At 41.6% G+C, this 15,266-nt stretch overlaps 1 protein-coding gene across 17 annotated transcripts in view; it reads left to right on the top strand.

The window, feature by feature from the left end:
- The window catches only part of SYNE1 (spectrin repeat containing nuclear envelope protein 1), a 365,857-nt gene extending 351,070 nt beyond the window's left edge, over positions 1-14,787 (top strand). For 14 of the 17 annotated variants that reach the window (XM_064169493.1, XM_064169494.1, XM_064169498.1 and 11 more), the window contains 7 exons: positions 21-232; positions 2,289-2,489; positions 2,826-2,954; positions 3,252-3,464; positions 4,404-4,496; positions 6,307-6,365; positions 12,674-14,787. In XM_064169493.1, the coding sequence (XP_064025563.1) occupies positions 21-232; positions 2,289-2,489; positions 2,826-2,954; positions 3,252-3,464; positions 4,404-4,496; positions 6,307-6,365; positions 12,674-12,914 (1,148 nt within the window). In that variant the 3' untranslated portion in view covers positions 12,915-14,787. Of the gene's footprint in view, positions 1-20; positions 233-2,288; positions 2,490-2,825; positions 2,955-3,251; positions 3,465-4,403; positions 4,497-6,306; positions 6,366-9,623; positions 9,695-12,673 lie in introns of all 17 variants that reach the window. The other 3 variants (XM_064169502.1, XM_064169501.1, XM_064169497.1) reach the window with 2 other exon arrangements.
- The last annotated feature ends 479 nt before the right edge of the window (positions 14,788-15,266 follow it).

Here is a 15,266-nt window from a genome sequence, read left to right as displayed (position 1 = left end):
CTTTTATTGAATCATTCCAGGTGTAATTGACCGATGGGAATTAATCCAGGCTCAAGCTTTGAGCAAGGAGCTGAGGATGAAGCAGAACCTTCAGCAATGGCAGCAATTTAACTCTGACCTTGATAGTGTTTGGGCTTGGTTGGGGGAAACTGAAGAGGAATTGGAGAAGCTCTGCCGCCTTGAACTCAGCACTGATATACAAACTATTGAGCTGAGAATTAAAAAACTGAAAGTGAGTTCTGTTTCTTTTTGCCATGAGCTCCCTTGTAAACAGGCCTGAGTGCAGTAGGTATGTTGCAGCTGCTTTGTTCCATTCTGCACATAGCAGGCTACTGCTAATAAGCAAAATAACTGGCAAGGTGATTCTATGAATCATATTTTGGCAGGAAAATGTACCATTGGCACTTACTATATGATCCAAATGAATTTTTCAAATAGTAATTCTGTGGAAATTCTGCAATGCCAGAATGTACAGATAATTCCTAGTGTCATCCAATCTGATAAAAGTTGGGGGGGAACAGAAAAATAAAATCTCTTCTAGTCTAACTGCAAACAAAAAAACCCTACCACGGTGGTTTGGCCCTGGCTGGGGGCCGATGCCCACCAAAGCCACTCTATTATTCCCCTTATTAGATGGATAGGGGAGAGGAAAAATCTAACAAGAGGCCTGTCAGTCAAGGTAGGAGCAGTTTAATGAAAGTGAAAGCAAAGGCTGTGCATGGAAACAAGAGAAACAAAAACATACTGCTTCCCATCAGATGAGTCTGGCCGCTTTGTGGGAAGCAGGGCTTCGATATGCATAGTGCTTGCTCTGGAGAATAAATGCCCTCAAGGAATGACCCTCAACACTTCTCTTTCTCTTAGCTTTTGTATCTGAGCTAATGTTGTATGGCATGGAATACCCCTTTGGTCAGCTTGGGTCACCTGGCCTGTCCATGTCCCTCCCAGGATCTCACTCACCCCTCAGCACACTCTTTGAGGGAATGTTGGGAAAGCACAGGCTTAGTGCTGTGTGAGTACTGCTCAGCAGCAGCCAAAACACTGGTGTGTTACCAACACATTGCCATCTACCGCTGTGAAACACAGCACTGCAAAAGATGCTGTAGGGAGAAGAAAGTCCATCTCAGCCAAACCCAACTAGTTCAGAAGAAATGCTTCACTGAGGTATAGTACTTTGTGTGGAGGAGTACTCGTAAGGGTTGTAACCTGCCCACTGCTGTCACCAGTACAACATACAACTGATGTGGTGTCGCTTTGCAATGTTCGTTTCTTCTGTCACATCAGATGCATCAGGATCTGAATGCTGCCTTTGTGATCTCTCCTGGGTAGTTTACAGCTATAGGAATCTGCAGAAACGATGGTCCACAGCTTCACTTTCAGTTACTAGCACTGTGTAAACTTAAGAAGTGAAATTTGGGAGCGAAAGTCAAAATGCTCTGTGCTTCACGCTGTGAGTGCGGTGGATGCACAGCAAAGACTATTTCCGGCAGCGATCCGTCTAAAGCATATTAATGCTGATAGTCACCGGAATCCAAATATAGCCGCTACAAGTACCACAAAGGTCACTCTGACATGGGGCTTTTAAGTAAATTGCTGTAAAGTAGGTGGAAAAGGAGGCATTTCATAAGAATCCTGTTCTTCTCTCACTCCCTCTTAGAAAGCCTATTGATGCCCTCCATACCCAAAGAGGTGGGGTTTCATTTGTGGCCTCCAATGTAAACAAATTAGAGTTTTTATACACATCCTGCTTTTATAAATTGAGTTGTTTATGCTCTTGTGTGTTTTCCTTACCCTCAGTAAAAGCTTTTATTTTAAAATACTGTTGACAGCATTTTCCACTTGAAAACATGTTGATCTTTATGCTTGTCTGCAGAACAGGGAAGTAAAGGCAAAGGTTTAACTGTCAGCTAAAGTGCAATCATCTTACATAGCTCTTAAATTTTGTTGGGCCTACTCTGCCTTTGAAATATCTGAAAGATGAGCCAGGTCTTTAAAATTCAGCTATGACTTTGGGCTTTTAAAACTTTACAAGGTTAACTGGCTTGTTCTAGTTTATGAACACAGTGAAATGTTAGTACATGTTAGAGTGAACATTTGCAGAGTCACAGAGTGAGCACAGAAATCTCATATCAAGAGTAAAGGGACTGTTACTGTAAGGTACTGTTCTGCAGTTGCTGATGGCAGTTCATTGCCTTCTTGCGCTGCCTTCTCCACTTGGCTCTTCTGTAAGTCACGTTTTACTGATTTACATCCTTTCTTTCCCAATCCTACTTTGTCTTACCATAAAGGAGCTGCAGAAGGCAATTGATAACCGAAAAGCAATCATCTTATCCATCAATCTGTGCAGCTCAGAGTTCACTCAGTCTGAGAGCGAAGAGAGCAAGAAGCTTCAGGAGCGCCTCTCGCAGATGAACGTGTCGTGGGACCATGTGTGCAGCACCATGGAAGACTGGCGCTGCTCATTGCAGGATGCATTAATGCAGTGCCGGGTCTGTATTGTGCTTGGTTTAAGCTGTCCTCATCCCGCATCTGATGTTGTTCTTTGATGTGCACATTATTCAGTTTGAAACTTGCCTGTGCAAGCTAAGATACGGCTTTGGTGTTTGTTTTCTGCAAGATACACTTGCGCCACCTGATGCATGTACTTCCAGACTAAGATTTTCTAACTTTGTTGTCTCTGGAATAGTAATGTAATCTAATATTCTACACCTCCTAGTAAGTTGTGTTACTCATCCAGTAGGACCTATCATAGGAGAAACAAAAAAAAATTGAATTTGACTGGAATTTTCTGTTATGCTCTTAACATCATCACTCATCATTTGCAGGATTTCCATGAAATGAGCCATGGTTTACTGCTTTGGTTAGAGAATATTGACAGAAGGAAAAATGAGATTGTGCCCATCAATCCAAACTTGGACTCAGAAACACTGCAGGATCATCGCAGACTTCTATTGGTAGGGCTATAATCACCCCTTTCCCTCACAGAAAGAACAGCTAATCAGATATTTCTTTCCCTTGAGGCTTTGTATATTTCATGCTAACATGCAACTGGGATACCAAATAACTACATTTACTTGGGCAGGGAACACTTCTTACTTCTGTTCGTAGCGTAACTTGTGATTTATGATCGCAGGCAACTGCTGTCAGCTTGGACAGTTTCCTCACTTCTCTTTTCTTTGCGTTTCATTAGTTTGAAATGTCCAGCTTTGTGAGTTCTAGCGTTTTTAATCTACTACTTGCCTTGGCAACAGCAAATCAGACGTGAGCTGCTGGAGTCTCAGCTGAAGGTGGCATTACTGCAAGATATGTCCTGCCAATTGCTAGTCAATGCTGAAGGCAAGGACTGTCTCGAAGCCAAGGAAAAGGTGCATGTCATTGGAAACAGACTGAAGCTTCTCTTGAAAGAGGTCACATGTCATATCAAAGACCTAGAGAAAATACTGGACATCTCCAGTAGTCAGCTGGTAAGCCGTGCCTTTTAATTTCTTGCTGTTCGCTGAGCATGTTCTTCCCACTGTTTTGACTGTCTGTCTGTGACCAGTGCTGCTGGCTGCACTGTTTCTGTTCAGTACAATGCTTAGCAAGATGATGCACATGTAATCTTGAGTATCATAAAATAACCTTGTATTTCATACTGGAGGTACCTCTTCTCTGATACGAGTTTTGGGGGGGTTTTGCTGTTTGTTGTAGCAATAAGTGTTGAACACCTCAATTTGTTTATCCTGCCATTACTTATTCAGTCAACTGGCAGAGTATGTAAGATAATTATTCTGGTTGCAGTACTGAAAATTATGGTGTGTCAGTTATCACTGGAAAGGAAAATAATGCTCACTCTGGTGAACAGAAAAATAATATCATTAAATGATTTGTGGTAGCCCAACAAATCTCTCAAGGTATTAGAGAGGAGTTATGCATGTGTCTTTGCCAACCACAGCAAGTATGAAGTAAAGGTTTCAAGGTTCTCCTTTAGCTAATGTTTTTCAAAGGTTTGTGTTAACAGCGTGCATCTGGCATGAAAACTCATCTCTTTCCTCCTCCTAGTGAATTCTTACCTGTTAATGTAAACTATTTGTGGTGCCAACCTCTTGTCATAATTGAGGGCCAGCAAAGGGCTTATGCTTTTCCCCCTGTATTGTCTTTGGTGGAAAACAGGTTGTCTAAAGCACTCAAGTTTTAACTGTCTGTTTGCCTTTACATCAGGTCTAACCCAGAAAACATGCAGCTCTTTAGTCTTAGGGCATTTGCTAACAGAATGCAGCGGTTTTCTTTACTTTGGAAATAGATCTGCTGGGGTTCCACTTAGGGTTGGGTTATTCTGGTTCTTGGGTTTTTGTTTTTTTCAGTTTGCTTACCTGAACAGCCAATTGCTGTATTTTCTGAACTCTCTTCTTTCTGAACTGCAGGAATTGTCTTCTTGGTCCTCTGCTGACGAATTGGACACATCAGGATCAATGAGTCCTGTATCTGGAAGAAGCACTCCAAGCAGACAGAGAATGGTAATTTCACTTAATGTATTTTCTGCCACCCCCTAAGTGGGAGATATAGATATCTACAGTCGTTCTAGCCAGCTGGAAGCCCCCCCTTCTCACTCAGTAGGAAAGAGAATGGCATAAACCAAAACCAAAACACAGCTGCTTTCCCCAGCCCTTCTGCGTATGCCATCCTGCATGAAATCAGAAGTAGTGAATACTGTCGAAAGCCAGGGCTGTCAGTGTGGTTGATTTACCATGATATGGCATGTCGTGTCTCTTGTATTTTGCTCCAGTGATGGCAGCACCCCCAAAGTCTGGTCTTGTCTGATATAATCAGTCCTCCATTTCTGTTTGGCCTTCTCTTCAGAGCTGCTTCATCGAGAATCTCAATAAGGGTTGTTTTGGTTTGGGTTTTTTGGTTGTTTCTGATGAAGGCTGCAGATGGTCTTATTGAGACTTTGGATGAATAGCTAAGTAGAGCTGAAGGGCACAAAACATTATTCAAAAGATCTAGTTGCACAGGCCCAAGGCAGTGGCTGTGATGGCAACCCCAGAGTTGCCATTGCTGGCACAAAATTCAAGAACTGGCAATATGTGCCCAGCACTTAACAATTCCATAATCAGAACCCAAAATGGAACTGCAATTATTTTGTCTTTTCCTGCAATTCTGTTGCTTGATTCATTTTGGTTTTCCTTGTTCCTGTAAACAACCAAGTTGATTTTGTTTGGTGGGGTCTCTTTTCCCGTTTGCATTTTGTAAAGCCTCTTAGTTCTTTCTTGGTAAATTTTCAGGCTCTTGAAATCAGTTGGTCTTTTTATTATTCTTTTATTTACACTCACTAGTTTTCTTTTAGATGCTAGTATGAGAATGCAAAGGAATACTGGCTTTTCAAATGAGAAAGAATAGAAACTTCAATGGTTTGTTCCAGAGTTCAGTGCTTTTATCTTGTACATTTTAGCTTAAGTAACTAAAGAAAGGACTCATATCCCAGATGTGACTGGAGGGTGCCTCAATGTTACAGGAAATGGAGAAGTATTTCACTGTCATTTTTTTGTCTAAAGAGCATCTGGAGTCATAATCTGTTTTTTCTTAATCTTTTAATAAGCATATGTCTATCTCTAGTGTTTATATATGCAACCATTTTTGTCCATAATATGTAGGTAAATTGTATGATTTCTTAGGGTCTGGTTTTCAGACTTCTGGGGTTTGAACCCACAATTTTGGAGACTGAAGTGATGCAGTTTAGAATTTCAGTGCCAAATATGCTGATGCTAAATAAATAAATAAATACTAACACCACAGATACAATCAGACTTATAATACTTTAACTGCATTAGATATTCCAGCAAATAGTTGTGAGTGCAGGAATGCACCTACAGTTATTTGGCCTTCAAAATTGTGGGAGGGACAGGGGTGGACAAGAGGCCAGACTCATCAAAAGAGACCCCCTGGGTCAGTTTTCCTTGAGGGAATGTTAACTTTGCTGCATTTACATTTTGAAATATTTATATTTGCCCATATTTGACTCTTTTTCATGTTGCAAATTATTTGAGCCAAATTTTGAGTGATTTTTGTAAAACAATTCCAGAGCTGTTCATAAATGTACTGACCCAGCTGTTACCTCCAAGGTCACTGTGTGTGCTCTAGTCGTTTCCATCCTCAGCCAGGTGCCAAGAAAAGCCAGTTTCCTTGCTTCGTGGGTATTGGTCACTTCATTTGAGTTTTTTTTAATGTTTCCTTTGCTGCACTTTTAATTTGATTTCATCAGTAGCTTGTCTTTATTTGCCTGGACTGAACATTCTTCTTTCTTTACCCCCTATTCATTGCAAACAGCCACGAGGCAAATGTAGTCTCTCACAGCCTGGACCCTCTGTCAGCAGTCCACATAGCAGGTACCTTATTCTCCTGGTTTCCACACTGTTCTAGAACGCCAAGAGGATGATGGAAATTGGCCGTGAGTCTTCTGTGCCCGCGCTGACTCTGTCAGGTGGCCGGTACTTGAACTAGCCAAAATTTAACCTTTTGTTAAATTCAGGCAAAAGGAGCTCTCAATTACTTCAAATTCTTTGCTGAATAGAAGTAGTGGCTGGTCTTTGAACGTCTACAGCTTTTGTTTCCCAGGACTGATGTGTAACCAGCATTTGCTTTTCCTGTGACTGATCAGAGTGAGCCTGTGTTTGCGCTCATGGTATGTAAGGATTCTTTGGTCGTGGTACAGTTTAACAGAAACACCAGTAGGTTCATGGCAAACACTTTTTATCATCCTCTTTAAATCTAGATATTAAATTAAGGCAGGTGGTAGGCCAATACCATATTCTAGAACTCACAAAACCCACAGATCTGGATGAGACATACTAACTTCCTTTGCTTGCTTGCTTTTTTCTTTTTTCTGGTTGGTTTGTTTGTTTGTTTTTTGGTTTGGTTCCCCCCCCCCCCCCCCCCCCCCCCCCGAAATGTTTCGTTCAGTTTGTGGGTTTTCAAAAGTTACAACTCAAAATTAAAAGTCAGAATGTTAGGATTTTGAGACTGAGTCGCTTTCTCTCCCCTTCTAAGACAGCTGCAGTGTAACATGCTAACATTGCCCTGACTTGCCAAGCGCTTGCATCCATGTATTGCTCTGGGAGCAGCACTTCCTCATCTCTGTCTGACCAATAGAGAGCAGGCTTTCAGCTACGGCTTTTCGCTTTCCACCTTGTCGCCAGCAACCTGTCACCTCTACAGCTTAACAGTGCTTCTGCATTCTTTGTTCTCGTCAGTGTGATGTGTGCCCCTTCATTCTTTCACTGACGAGTTCACTAGCCTCTAGAGTTATGGACTTTAAGACAACTCACAAAAGTAAATGAAGAGGTCAATATGTATAAAGAGCATATCTTTTTACTGTTTCAGTATCTTGTGTGTTGCAACACCTACAATGATCAGAAAGTATGATGAAAATAACTCCTGTCAAAGTGAAGGATTTGATGCTGGAAAGAAAGCAATACTAAATTTTATGCAGTGATTGTGGAATAACCAAGCAGGCAAAAGATGTCCTAAAAGCATTGTTTTTTTTCACAAGCAAAATCAAGGCTCTATTCAGAAAAAATATATGTAAAGACTAAAACTGCTTACCATATAGATATTTGCTTAAATACTTCTTTTTAAAGTTTCCTTTACATGTGTACTTAATGACTGCGAGTAAAGTGGCTTGGTTGCAAAAACACACCCAACAGTAGAGTGTTTTTCATTGCTTCCACTGGCCCTAAGAAGCTGCCTTGGTTTAGGGATTTTTTGTTATTATTATTTGAAACACAAAGAAACCACATAGGAAATAGGTTTATTTCTGTCTTATGGAAAAGAATGTTTTTTCCAACTCCAGTCTGCCATGAAACTTGGCATTCTGTTCCTTGAGGGGACCAACATAAGGGCGGAGCGGGGCTTTGTTGTGCAGCCATTAACAGATAGGAGGCATGAAGGATGTCTCTGGCAGAGCAGCATGCTTGCACTAGCAATGTTATCCTCGAGAAATGCATTGTGTGTGCTCTTCTACTCTCCTGTGTGGTCAGGCCACTTCTGCAAACTTTGAGAAGGTTTCCAGTCGTAGAAGGGGGCCGCCAGCTCAAACTGCAGCTAGCAGTGCTTTGGCGCTTTGGGATCAGCAGCCTCTCTTCCAGCCGCGGCGGTGGTGCGGCACCTCTCAGATCAGGTCTTTCAAGCACTGTTTGTTAACGCATCTTGGAGCAGTACAACACAATGCTCAATTTGTCATTCAGACAAGCATGGAATACGAATGAGTCACTGCTGAATAGGAAACTTAATCAAAAGCGCAAGCCAGACAGGTTGTGGTTGATGTATAATGTGGTTTTAACTGATAAAGCAGTACAAGCTGTCACTGTGTTCTTTAATATTTTGACATGCCTCTGAGCAGAGTACTTTGTGTTTGATCTTGCACTGGATCAGCAAACCTGGTTAGAGTTTAATATATGGAAGAGCTAAAGTCAATTTTCAAAGGTTTATCACATAGGACAATGCAAAGGAAAGTTCACTTAAAAATCAGAAGGCCTGTGTTTTGTGTGTTAAAAGTGTGATTTTACCTTCCCCATGATCCCAGTAAAAAGACAAGCATCCATAGTGTGGTGCTGAGCAAGGTGCAAACTTAGACTAGATGTTGTGTTGTGGATTCAACTTCAGGCTCATTCAAAAGTTATTCATAATCCTGTCCTAAGTGGGAAGAGCAAATGCAAGAAGCAGCTGCTCTTTTCTTCATCAGTTTAATAGAACTGCCATAAATGCATACCTGGATCTGTGCCCACCTATTCTTTTCAAGTGATCAAAATGTTTAAAAGGTTAAAATAATGGTTCAGTTTGCTCAGGAGTGTTTGCATTGTCTTTCTTGAGCAACTCTGTTCAGGTCTTGGTGCCACAATGCCAGTCTCCATTTCCTGCTCTCCTTACACCTCTCCAAATGACTAGTGGATCCTCCAAGGTCTTATGCAGAGCAGACCACAGCACTCTCTGGGCCTTTGGATGCAAAATGGTTTGAGCTTGCTGTGGTCCTTCTCCCAGTTATCTTCCACGTTCTCACTTAGAGCTTGTCACTTAAATTTGGCATTTGGCTTCCTTTAGTATGGACATACTCAACTCTACAGGGTCAGCCAGCCTGAAGCTGGGGTGGTGCGATGCTGAGAGCTAGGGGAGAATCAAGGAACACAACAAACCAAGATTGCTCCTAGAGTCTCTTAGACCACCAAGGGGAGTTGTTGCCAGCTGCTGTGGACCTTCACCTTCATAATTCTAGCAAATTCCATCTTTAAATTCCTCTTGTCTTCTGGAAGTCGTGAACTGAAATGTATTTTGAGATTTCTTTTGCCCCTTTTCACAGCTGCTTACAAGCCACCTTATTGTTTGTGGTTATCCTGTGTCAAACAGCTCGAGATTATCTTTGTTATTGTCTGAGTACAAACGTCCACATTTATAGCAGATATTTTTATTGCTACCTGAGGTACTATAAAGTCCTGCAGCTGCTTTTTAAACCTATTGGCCTCACACACCTTTTTTGTTTCTCCCATGCAAGAAGTCAATCCTAGCTTATAATTGCAAAGGCTTTGAACTTCTGTTATCATGCAGATTAAATTTTCTGGGGTTATATTTTATGTCATTTTCTTTTCATAAAGATCGAATCAAGACTTATCCTGGATTAACTCCAGTAATAGCATCCCACTAGGCCAGCAGCACCTCTTTCAGTGTAAGCCTGTTATCTGCATGCTGTTAGTCACTTGCCCATTAAGCTCATTGTGTTTGTTCCCATCAGCTTTGCTTGAATAAGTTCTTCTGGTACAATCTTTCAGATGCTTACTGCATAGATTTTCAACCATATTTACCTTGGAAATAAAAAGTCTTTAAAAAGTAAAAAAATGCCAGTCATCTTTATAAGAAGGTACTCATCTGAGCTGAAATTAAAGTTCATTTTGCCCATCCAGTCCACAGACTGATAAATTAGCTTCTCCCCTCTTGAAATGCTTAGGAAAGAGTCCCAGTATCACTGATATTACAAATTCCCAAGGCAAGGGCAACTATTGCTTGCACTTCTTACATTAATTTATGAGATTTCTTGACATGACCTGTTGGCCAGGTCTGCAGCTGTGCCTCCTCTTTTCATCTGGCTGGCATGAATTGTGTGTGGAGTGAGTAGCAGATGGCCTTACTTCCTTCCCTGCTTAAGCAGGGGCCGGTGAGACAAGCGGTGGAGCTAAAGCTAAAGACGTAAGCTCAAGAAAAGTAAATTACATTTTTCTGCAGAGTGGCCTACACTACTTCAGCTTTCCTTTCTCTTGCTGGAGTGAACTGGAGCTCTGCCCTTTATCAGTAGTGAGCCTTTTTTATTAACAATGTATATTTTTAACCACCTCTCCTTCCCAAATCCATTAAACACTCTAAGCTGAGCCATTCCATTTTTCAGCCTATTATGTAGATTACAGAGGCTAACCTGCAATAAACGCAGGCATTACAGCACTTGAGCTCCTTAGAACTCCCTCTCTGAAGATGTTTTCAGGATGTTTCATGATTTGCTTGTTTCATTATTTTCGTGCAGCATTGGAAACTGTCCTTGAGTGCCTTACAGAAAGGCGTTCTGAAAAGCTTTGCAGTGAACTGTTCTAAACTCTGCACGAGTGTCTGCACTCCTTCCTAAGGCCAGCCATGCATTTCAGGGGTACCACTCTTCTCTGGTTTTCACTTGCAAAACACAGAGCAAAAAGTGCTAAACCAGAGGTGAAGGAGGAAAATTAAATGGCAACTTTTGCCTGCTCCCTTTGATTTCACTTTTTGGGAATTCCCTTTCTAACACCCAGTGCTGCCCCGGAATAACCGATTGAATGAATAAAATTCAGACTTTGCTGATGATCAAACAGCAGGTACCAGCTGCAGAAATGTGGCCTTTTTGGACTGGGATTAAGAATATTTGTACAATAAGAGCCTTGTAAACAGGGTGGACTGTGCAATCAAATGCTTGGAAGGTAATTAAGCATTCCTTGTTCCCTTTGTTCCTACCTCAGTCCATTAACTTTCTGTCTTGGCATTCTGAGGCAGGAGACATCCTGAACTAATTGAACTTTAATATGGAATGCTCTGATGCTGTTAAATGTGCCATGTCCTTTCAATACGTGCTTTATAATGGGCGATCTTACCTTATGTGATAAGCAGCTTTGCATCCAGGCTACAGTAGCATGAATTCAAACAGGTGCTCTGTGTTTTCATGTGGTTTGATCATCACTACTTCCTGGAATATTTAAGTCAAGCTAGTCATTTAGCATGTGTGTGTGTGTGCACTCATGTATCCATTGGTCCTCCTCCACAGTGAGACGAAATGCATATATGAACAAGACATTAATAATAATCTCAATTATAAATATATTTTTTTTTCTGGACATGTGAGAAGGGGACCTTGCCCAGCCTGGAATGGCTTTGGAGATGTTTTTGCATGCTTTCTGACATGGATTTAGATTTATCTGTGAGACAGGATCAAAAGGACAAGGGGAAGGCAAGGAGGCACTGAGGAACCATCACTTCTTAATTGCTTTACTGGGCAGCATTTGACCTCAGCCAACAAGCCTAATCTCCCACACCTTCAAGATGAGACTAAATCCACCTAATTATTTTTTTTTCACTTAAAACCTAGCAAACCACAGATTTTTCTGGAGCTTCACAATCACAGAAGCCATGTGGATGTTTTATAGCAACACATCTAAGACAAAATTCATGACCTGATGTTTTAATGCAAATGTTTTTGAAGCAAATCATTTGAACACTACCAGTTCTTCCATTATTTTGGCTGGTGCTAAAATGCAATACTTTCCCATGTCCTTTAATTATCACATCGTGATCATAGATTTTAATTTGCTTCGTCACTCTTCAATCATTTGCTTATCTCAGAAGCCATCATCTGTATATTGGATCACTGCCAGTTTCACTTAAAAAGGAAAAGAAGATATGTATGTCTTTATCCTTCATTAAAAATGAGATTTGATTTCTTCCACTTAATTCAAAGTGTCCCTTTGGAAATGTTTGTCTTGGGTCTCACCTCTGCCATGGACATGTGGTAGCTGTGTGCTGTTCTCCAGTCAGATCCATAGGTGCAAGGGAGAAAATCACTAGGAAGGCAACGGTGTCGAGTCAGTTGAGGGAATAGCTTTTAGCTGCTGATCCAGTGCGAGATGCAAAATGCAATGTGCTTTGTAGAAAATGAATCATTATGCCTGCATATTGATGTGTTAATTGAAGATTAATTGCTTCCAAATACACTATACCCTTGTGGATACAGTGTGCAGAAACGAATGTAGAAAGCTCTGCAAACCAATTGCAACTGCTATTTCGAACGAAGAGGCTTCCTTTTCAGACAGTGTGCAGGGAGGACATGAGAGGTATGGCCCATCTTTTATTTTCTCCGTCTCTGGAGCAGAGTGCCTTAGGTGGAGAGCCTTCCCCATAACTGCTAGAGGGGCTGTGAAATCACAAAGCCCGTTCTGGTGTGCTCACTTGGTGTTTTCCTACCCAGTCTCGAAGTACAGAATGTCTTAAGAGTGCTAGGGAAAGGCAGGGTCGGTGAGCAGTTGCCGGGTGAAGCCTGCAGATTGGGAGCCAGCCTTCAGGGAAGGCTGAGTGCCCAAGGGCAAGCTCCGCTGCGGTAACATTCCAGTGTATTCACCTGTCCCTCCTCTTCCCTTAGGTCCAGAAGAGGTGGCTCAGGTTCCTCCCCTTCTGAGGCTGGGCCGGCCTGGCAGCGCCCATCCTTCTTCCTGAGAGTCCTCCGAGCTGCGCTGCCGCTTCAGCTGCTCTTGCTGCTCCTGATCGGGCTGGCTTGCCTGGTGCCCATGACCGAGGAGGACTACAGCTGTACTATGGCAAACAATTTTGCTCGCTCTTTCCACCCCATGCTAAAATACATGAATGGTCCACCTCCGTTGTGAAGGAGACCTGCCAGGCAGCGAGTGACCTCGCTGGAGTGCCAGCTGGAAGGCAGGATGGTGTTAAAGGGTGACAGGCTTCGATGTGGCAGCTTTATCTACCTGTCACAGCCACCACTGTGTCCATGTTATTCTCTGCTGGCACTCAGCTAGTAATGCATCAGTGTATCAGTATCAAAGTGCACAGTGGATTACCCGAGTAGCATTGGTTCAATACTCACATCCTGGGTACTAAGGAGGATGTGACTAGGAGGACCAAGAAATGTCCTTCTGTCCAGCATTCTGGATCTTTTAGCCACTTTATATCCAGGTCATTGCCCTGTACTATGCATAACCAAGGACTTGATACTGTAAATCCTTTTCTGTGTGCTGTGAGCCGTTAGCCAGTCTCTGTTAAATCCCCTCTCAGTCTCTACAGTATACAAAATAACCAGTGCTAAAGACATTTTAGAGCGTTTGTAACAGACAATTTTAAAGGCTCTTGTATGGTGGTGTGTTATCCCCCATGGTTTCTGTTTTGGGCATGATGATCTAACTTTTCCTTTGGATGCACAAAGTGTAAATCTGAGAAGCACTTTTTAAGGTTTAAAAAATAAAAGAAAGAAACCTATGGATGTAATAAATAAGATCTTTAAAGGCTTTATGAAGAAAAATGTTGAATATCAAATTGAAAAACAAAGAACATATTTATGTATGTACAGTTTGCTAAGCCAAGTTTTGTTTGTATTGATTTCCTTGCATTTATTATAGATATCATAAAATATTTTGTCTACGTGCTTTTTAATGACTGGAAACCTCTATGCTTAGAATGAGATGTGTAGAGTACGAAGCATAGAAAACATATGCTGCACTTCTAAAAAGAACTTTGAAATGCTGTGTCAAATTAACAGTAAATGTTTGAATGAGAAGATCTGGAGGACTCTACAAATGGCAAGCAGAGAGAAAGTATCATGTTGGAAGCTGTGCTAATATTGAAAGCTGTCCATATTTTGAATTGATTGGTTATTTCAGGGCGTTAGCTCAAGCTGCTTCTGGAAACCAACCTTTCTGTGTGTGTATGTGTGCATGCATGTATGCACTCACGAGGAACCCTTGGCAGCTGAGGCTGTACCAATCCTCACTGAAGCAGAGCTTTATCCTGGAAAAATTCTTAATAACTCTCCCTAGTGACTTAATACCAAGATAGATGTTTATGCTTTAAGTGGAATATGCCCATAACATCTGCAGAAATAGCAGGGAAACAGGGCAAAATGAGAACTCATCCATTCTCCAGAAGTGTTGCAGCCTGAGCAGTGGCAGACAGTTTGCCCAGTCAAGGCAGAACTCCTCCCAAATGGGATTCCTTACTGTTCTCAGAAATTGAGAGCACAGCTCGAAGCTGCTGCTCTTTATTAGATTTGGATGTTTTTAAGCCATGACACACAGTGTGATTTTTTTTTTTTCCTGTGAGTTAAATGGTTTTTTACTTAGAATGTATTGGCCTATGTGACAGAAATGTTAAAGGCCAGAAGAAAATACAAGCATATTAATGGCTGCTACATAGGTTACTTTTCTGGGATGTCTTCATTTGAGATGGTTGGAGGGGAGGGTGTTCGGAGATAGAGTACCGCATTTGGTCCAGCATTTGGACTATCCAAGATAAAGCTTCCCTTCCAGGTAGGTGTAAGGTTAACATTTTCCTGAAAGGGATTTTGTATGTTAACAAAGCATCTTCAATGTCCAAGACTCAGATTTGGGCTGACACAAGAGTGTAACCTTCCCGAGGCTTAGTTTCCTTCAGCTTTGGTGGTTAATTTTTGGTTTAAAGATATTTTTGTTCTCTTTTAAAATAAAAAAATGTATATTGTAAAGATTAAAATGACTAATTTAGTCAGAATGAGCATCTCAGCCTGACTTTCTCTTCTCTTTTCCAGCTAGCTGTTGACAGTCTTATGGAAGTAGATTTTATCTAAAGGAGAGTAGACAGTCCGTGAGTATCAAAGTGTGGAAGAGCATTCTGTTGGAGGACACAGGCAAAAAGTCACAGTTGAGATGTGTGTTCCCTTCTCACAATGTTTAAAAACTAAGAGAGAGGCAAGGAGAGGTTTGAAAGTTGCTGGTTGGCAGGAAGAGAGCTCAGTTTTCATTCCGTCAGATGCAATTAATAAAGTACTTTATGAAAACTACACAGGGCAGCACCTGGAGTGCTTTGAATTGGAACCTGTCATTTGAATGTTGATGGCTATTTTGCCACTCTGTAGCCCCTCTTGGCTGCTGGGATAGGTTCCTCACTTCTCTGACACCTAGGGAAGAACAGCAAGGCATCAGCAGAAGGAAAGCAGAATTTGTACACCTCACTCAAATTCACAGGGGGGG

Source organism: Pogoniulus pusillus, chromosome 31, assembly GCF_015220805.1.
Source record: "Pogoniulus pusillus isolate bPogPus1 chromosome 31, bPogPus1.pri, whole genome shotgun sequence".
Taxonomy (NCBI): domain Eukaryota; kingdom Metazoa; phylum Chordata; class Aves; order Piciformes; family Lybiidae; genus Pogoniulus; species Pogoniulus pusillus.
Note: the sequence above shows the minus strand (reverse complement) of the source record. Positions and strands in the feature narration are given on the sequence as shown.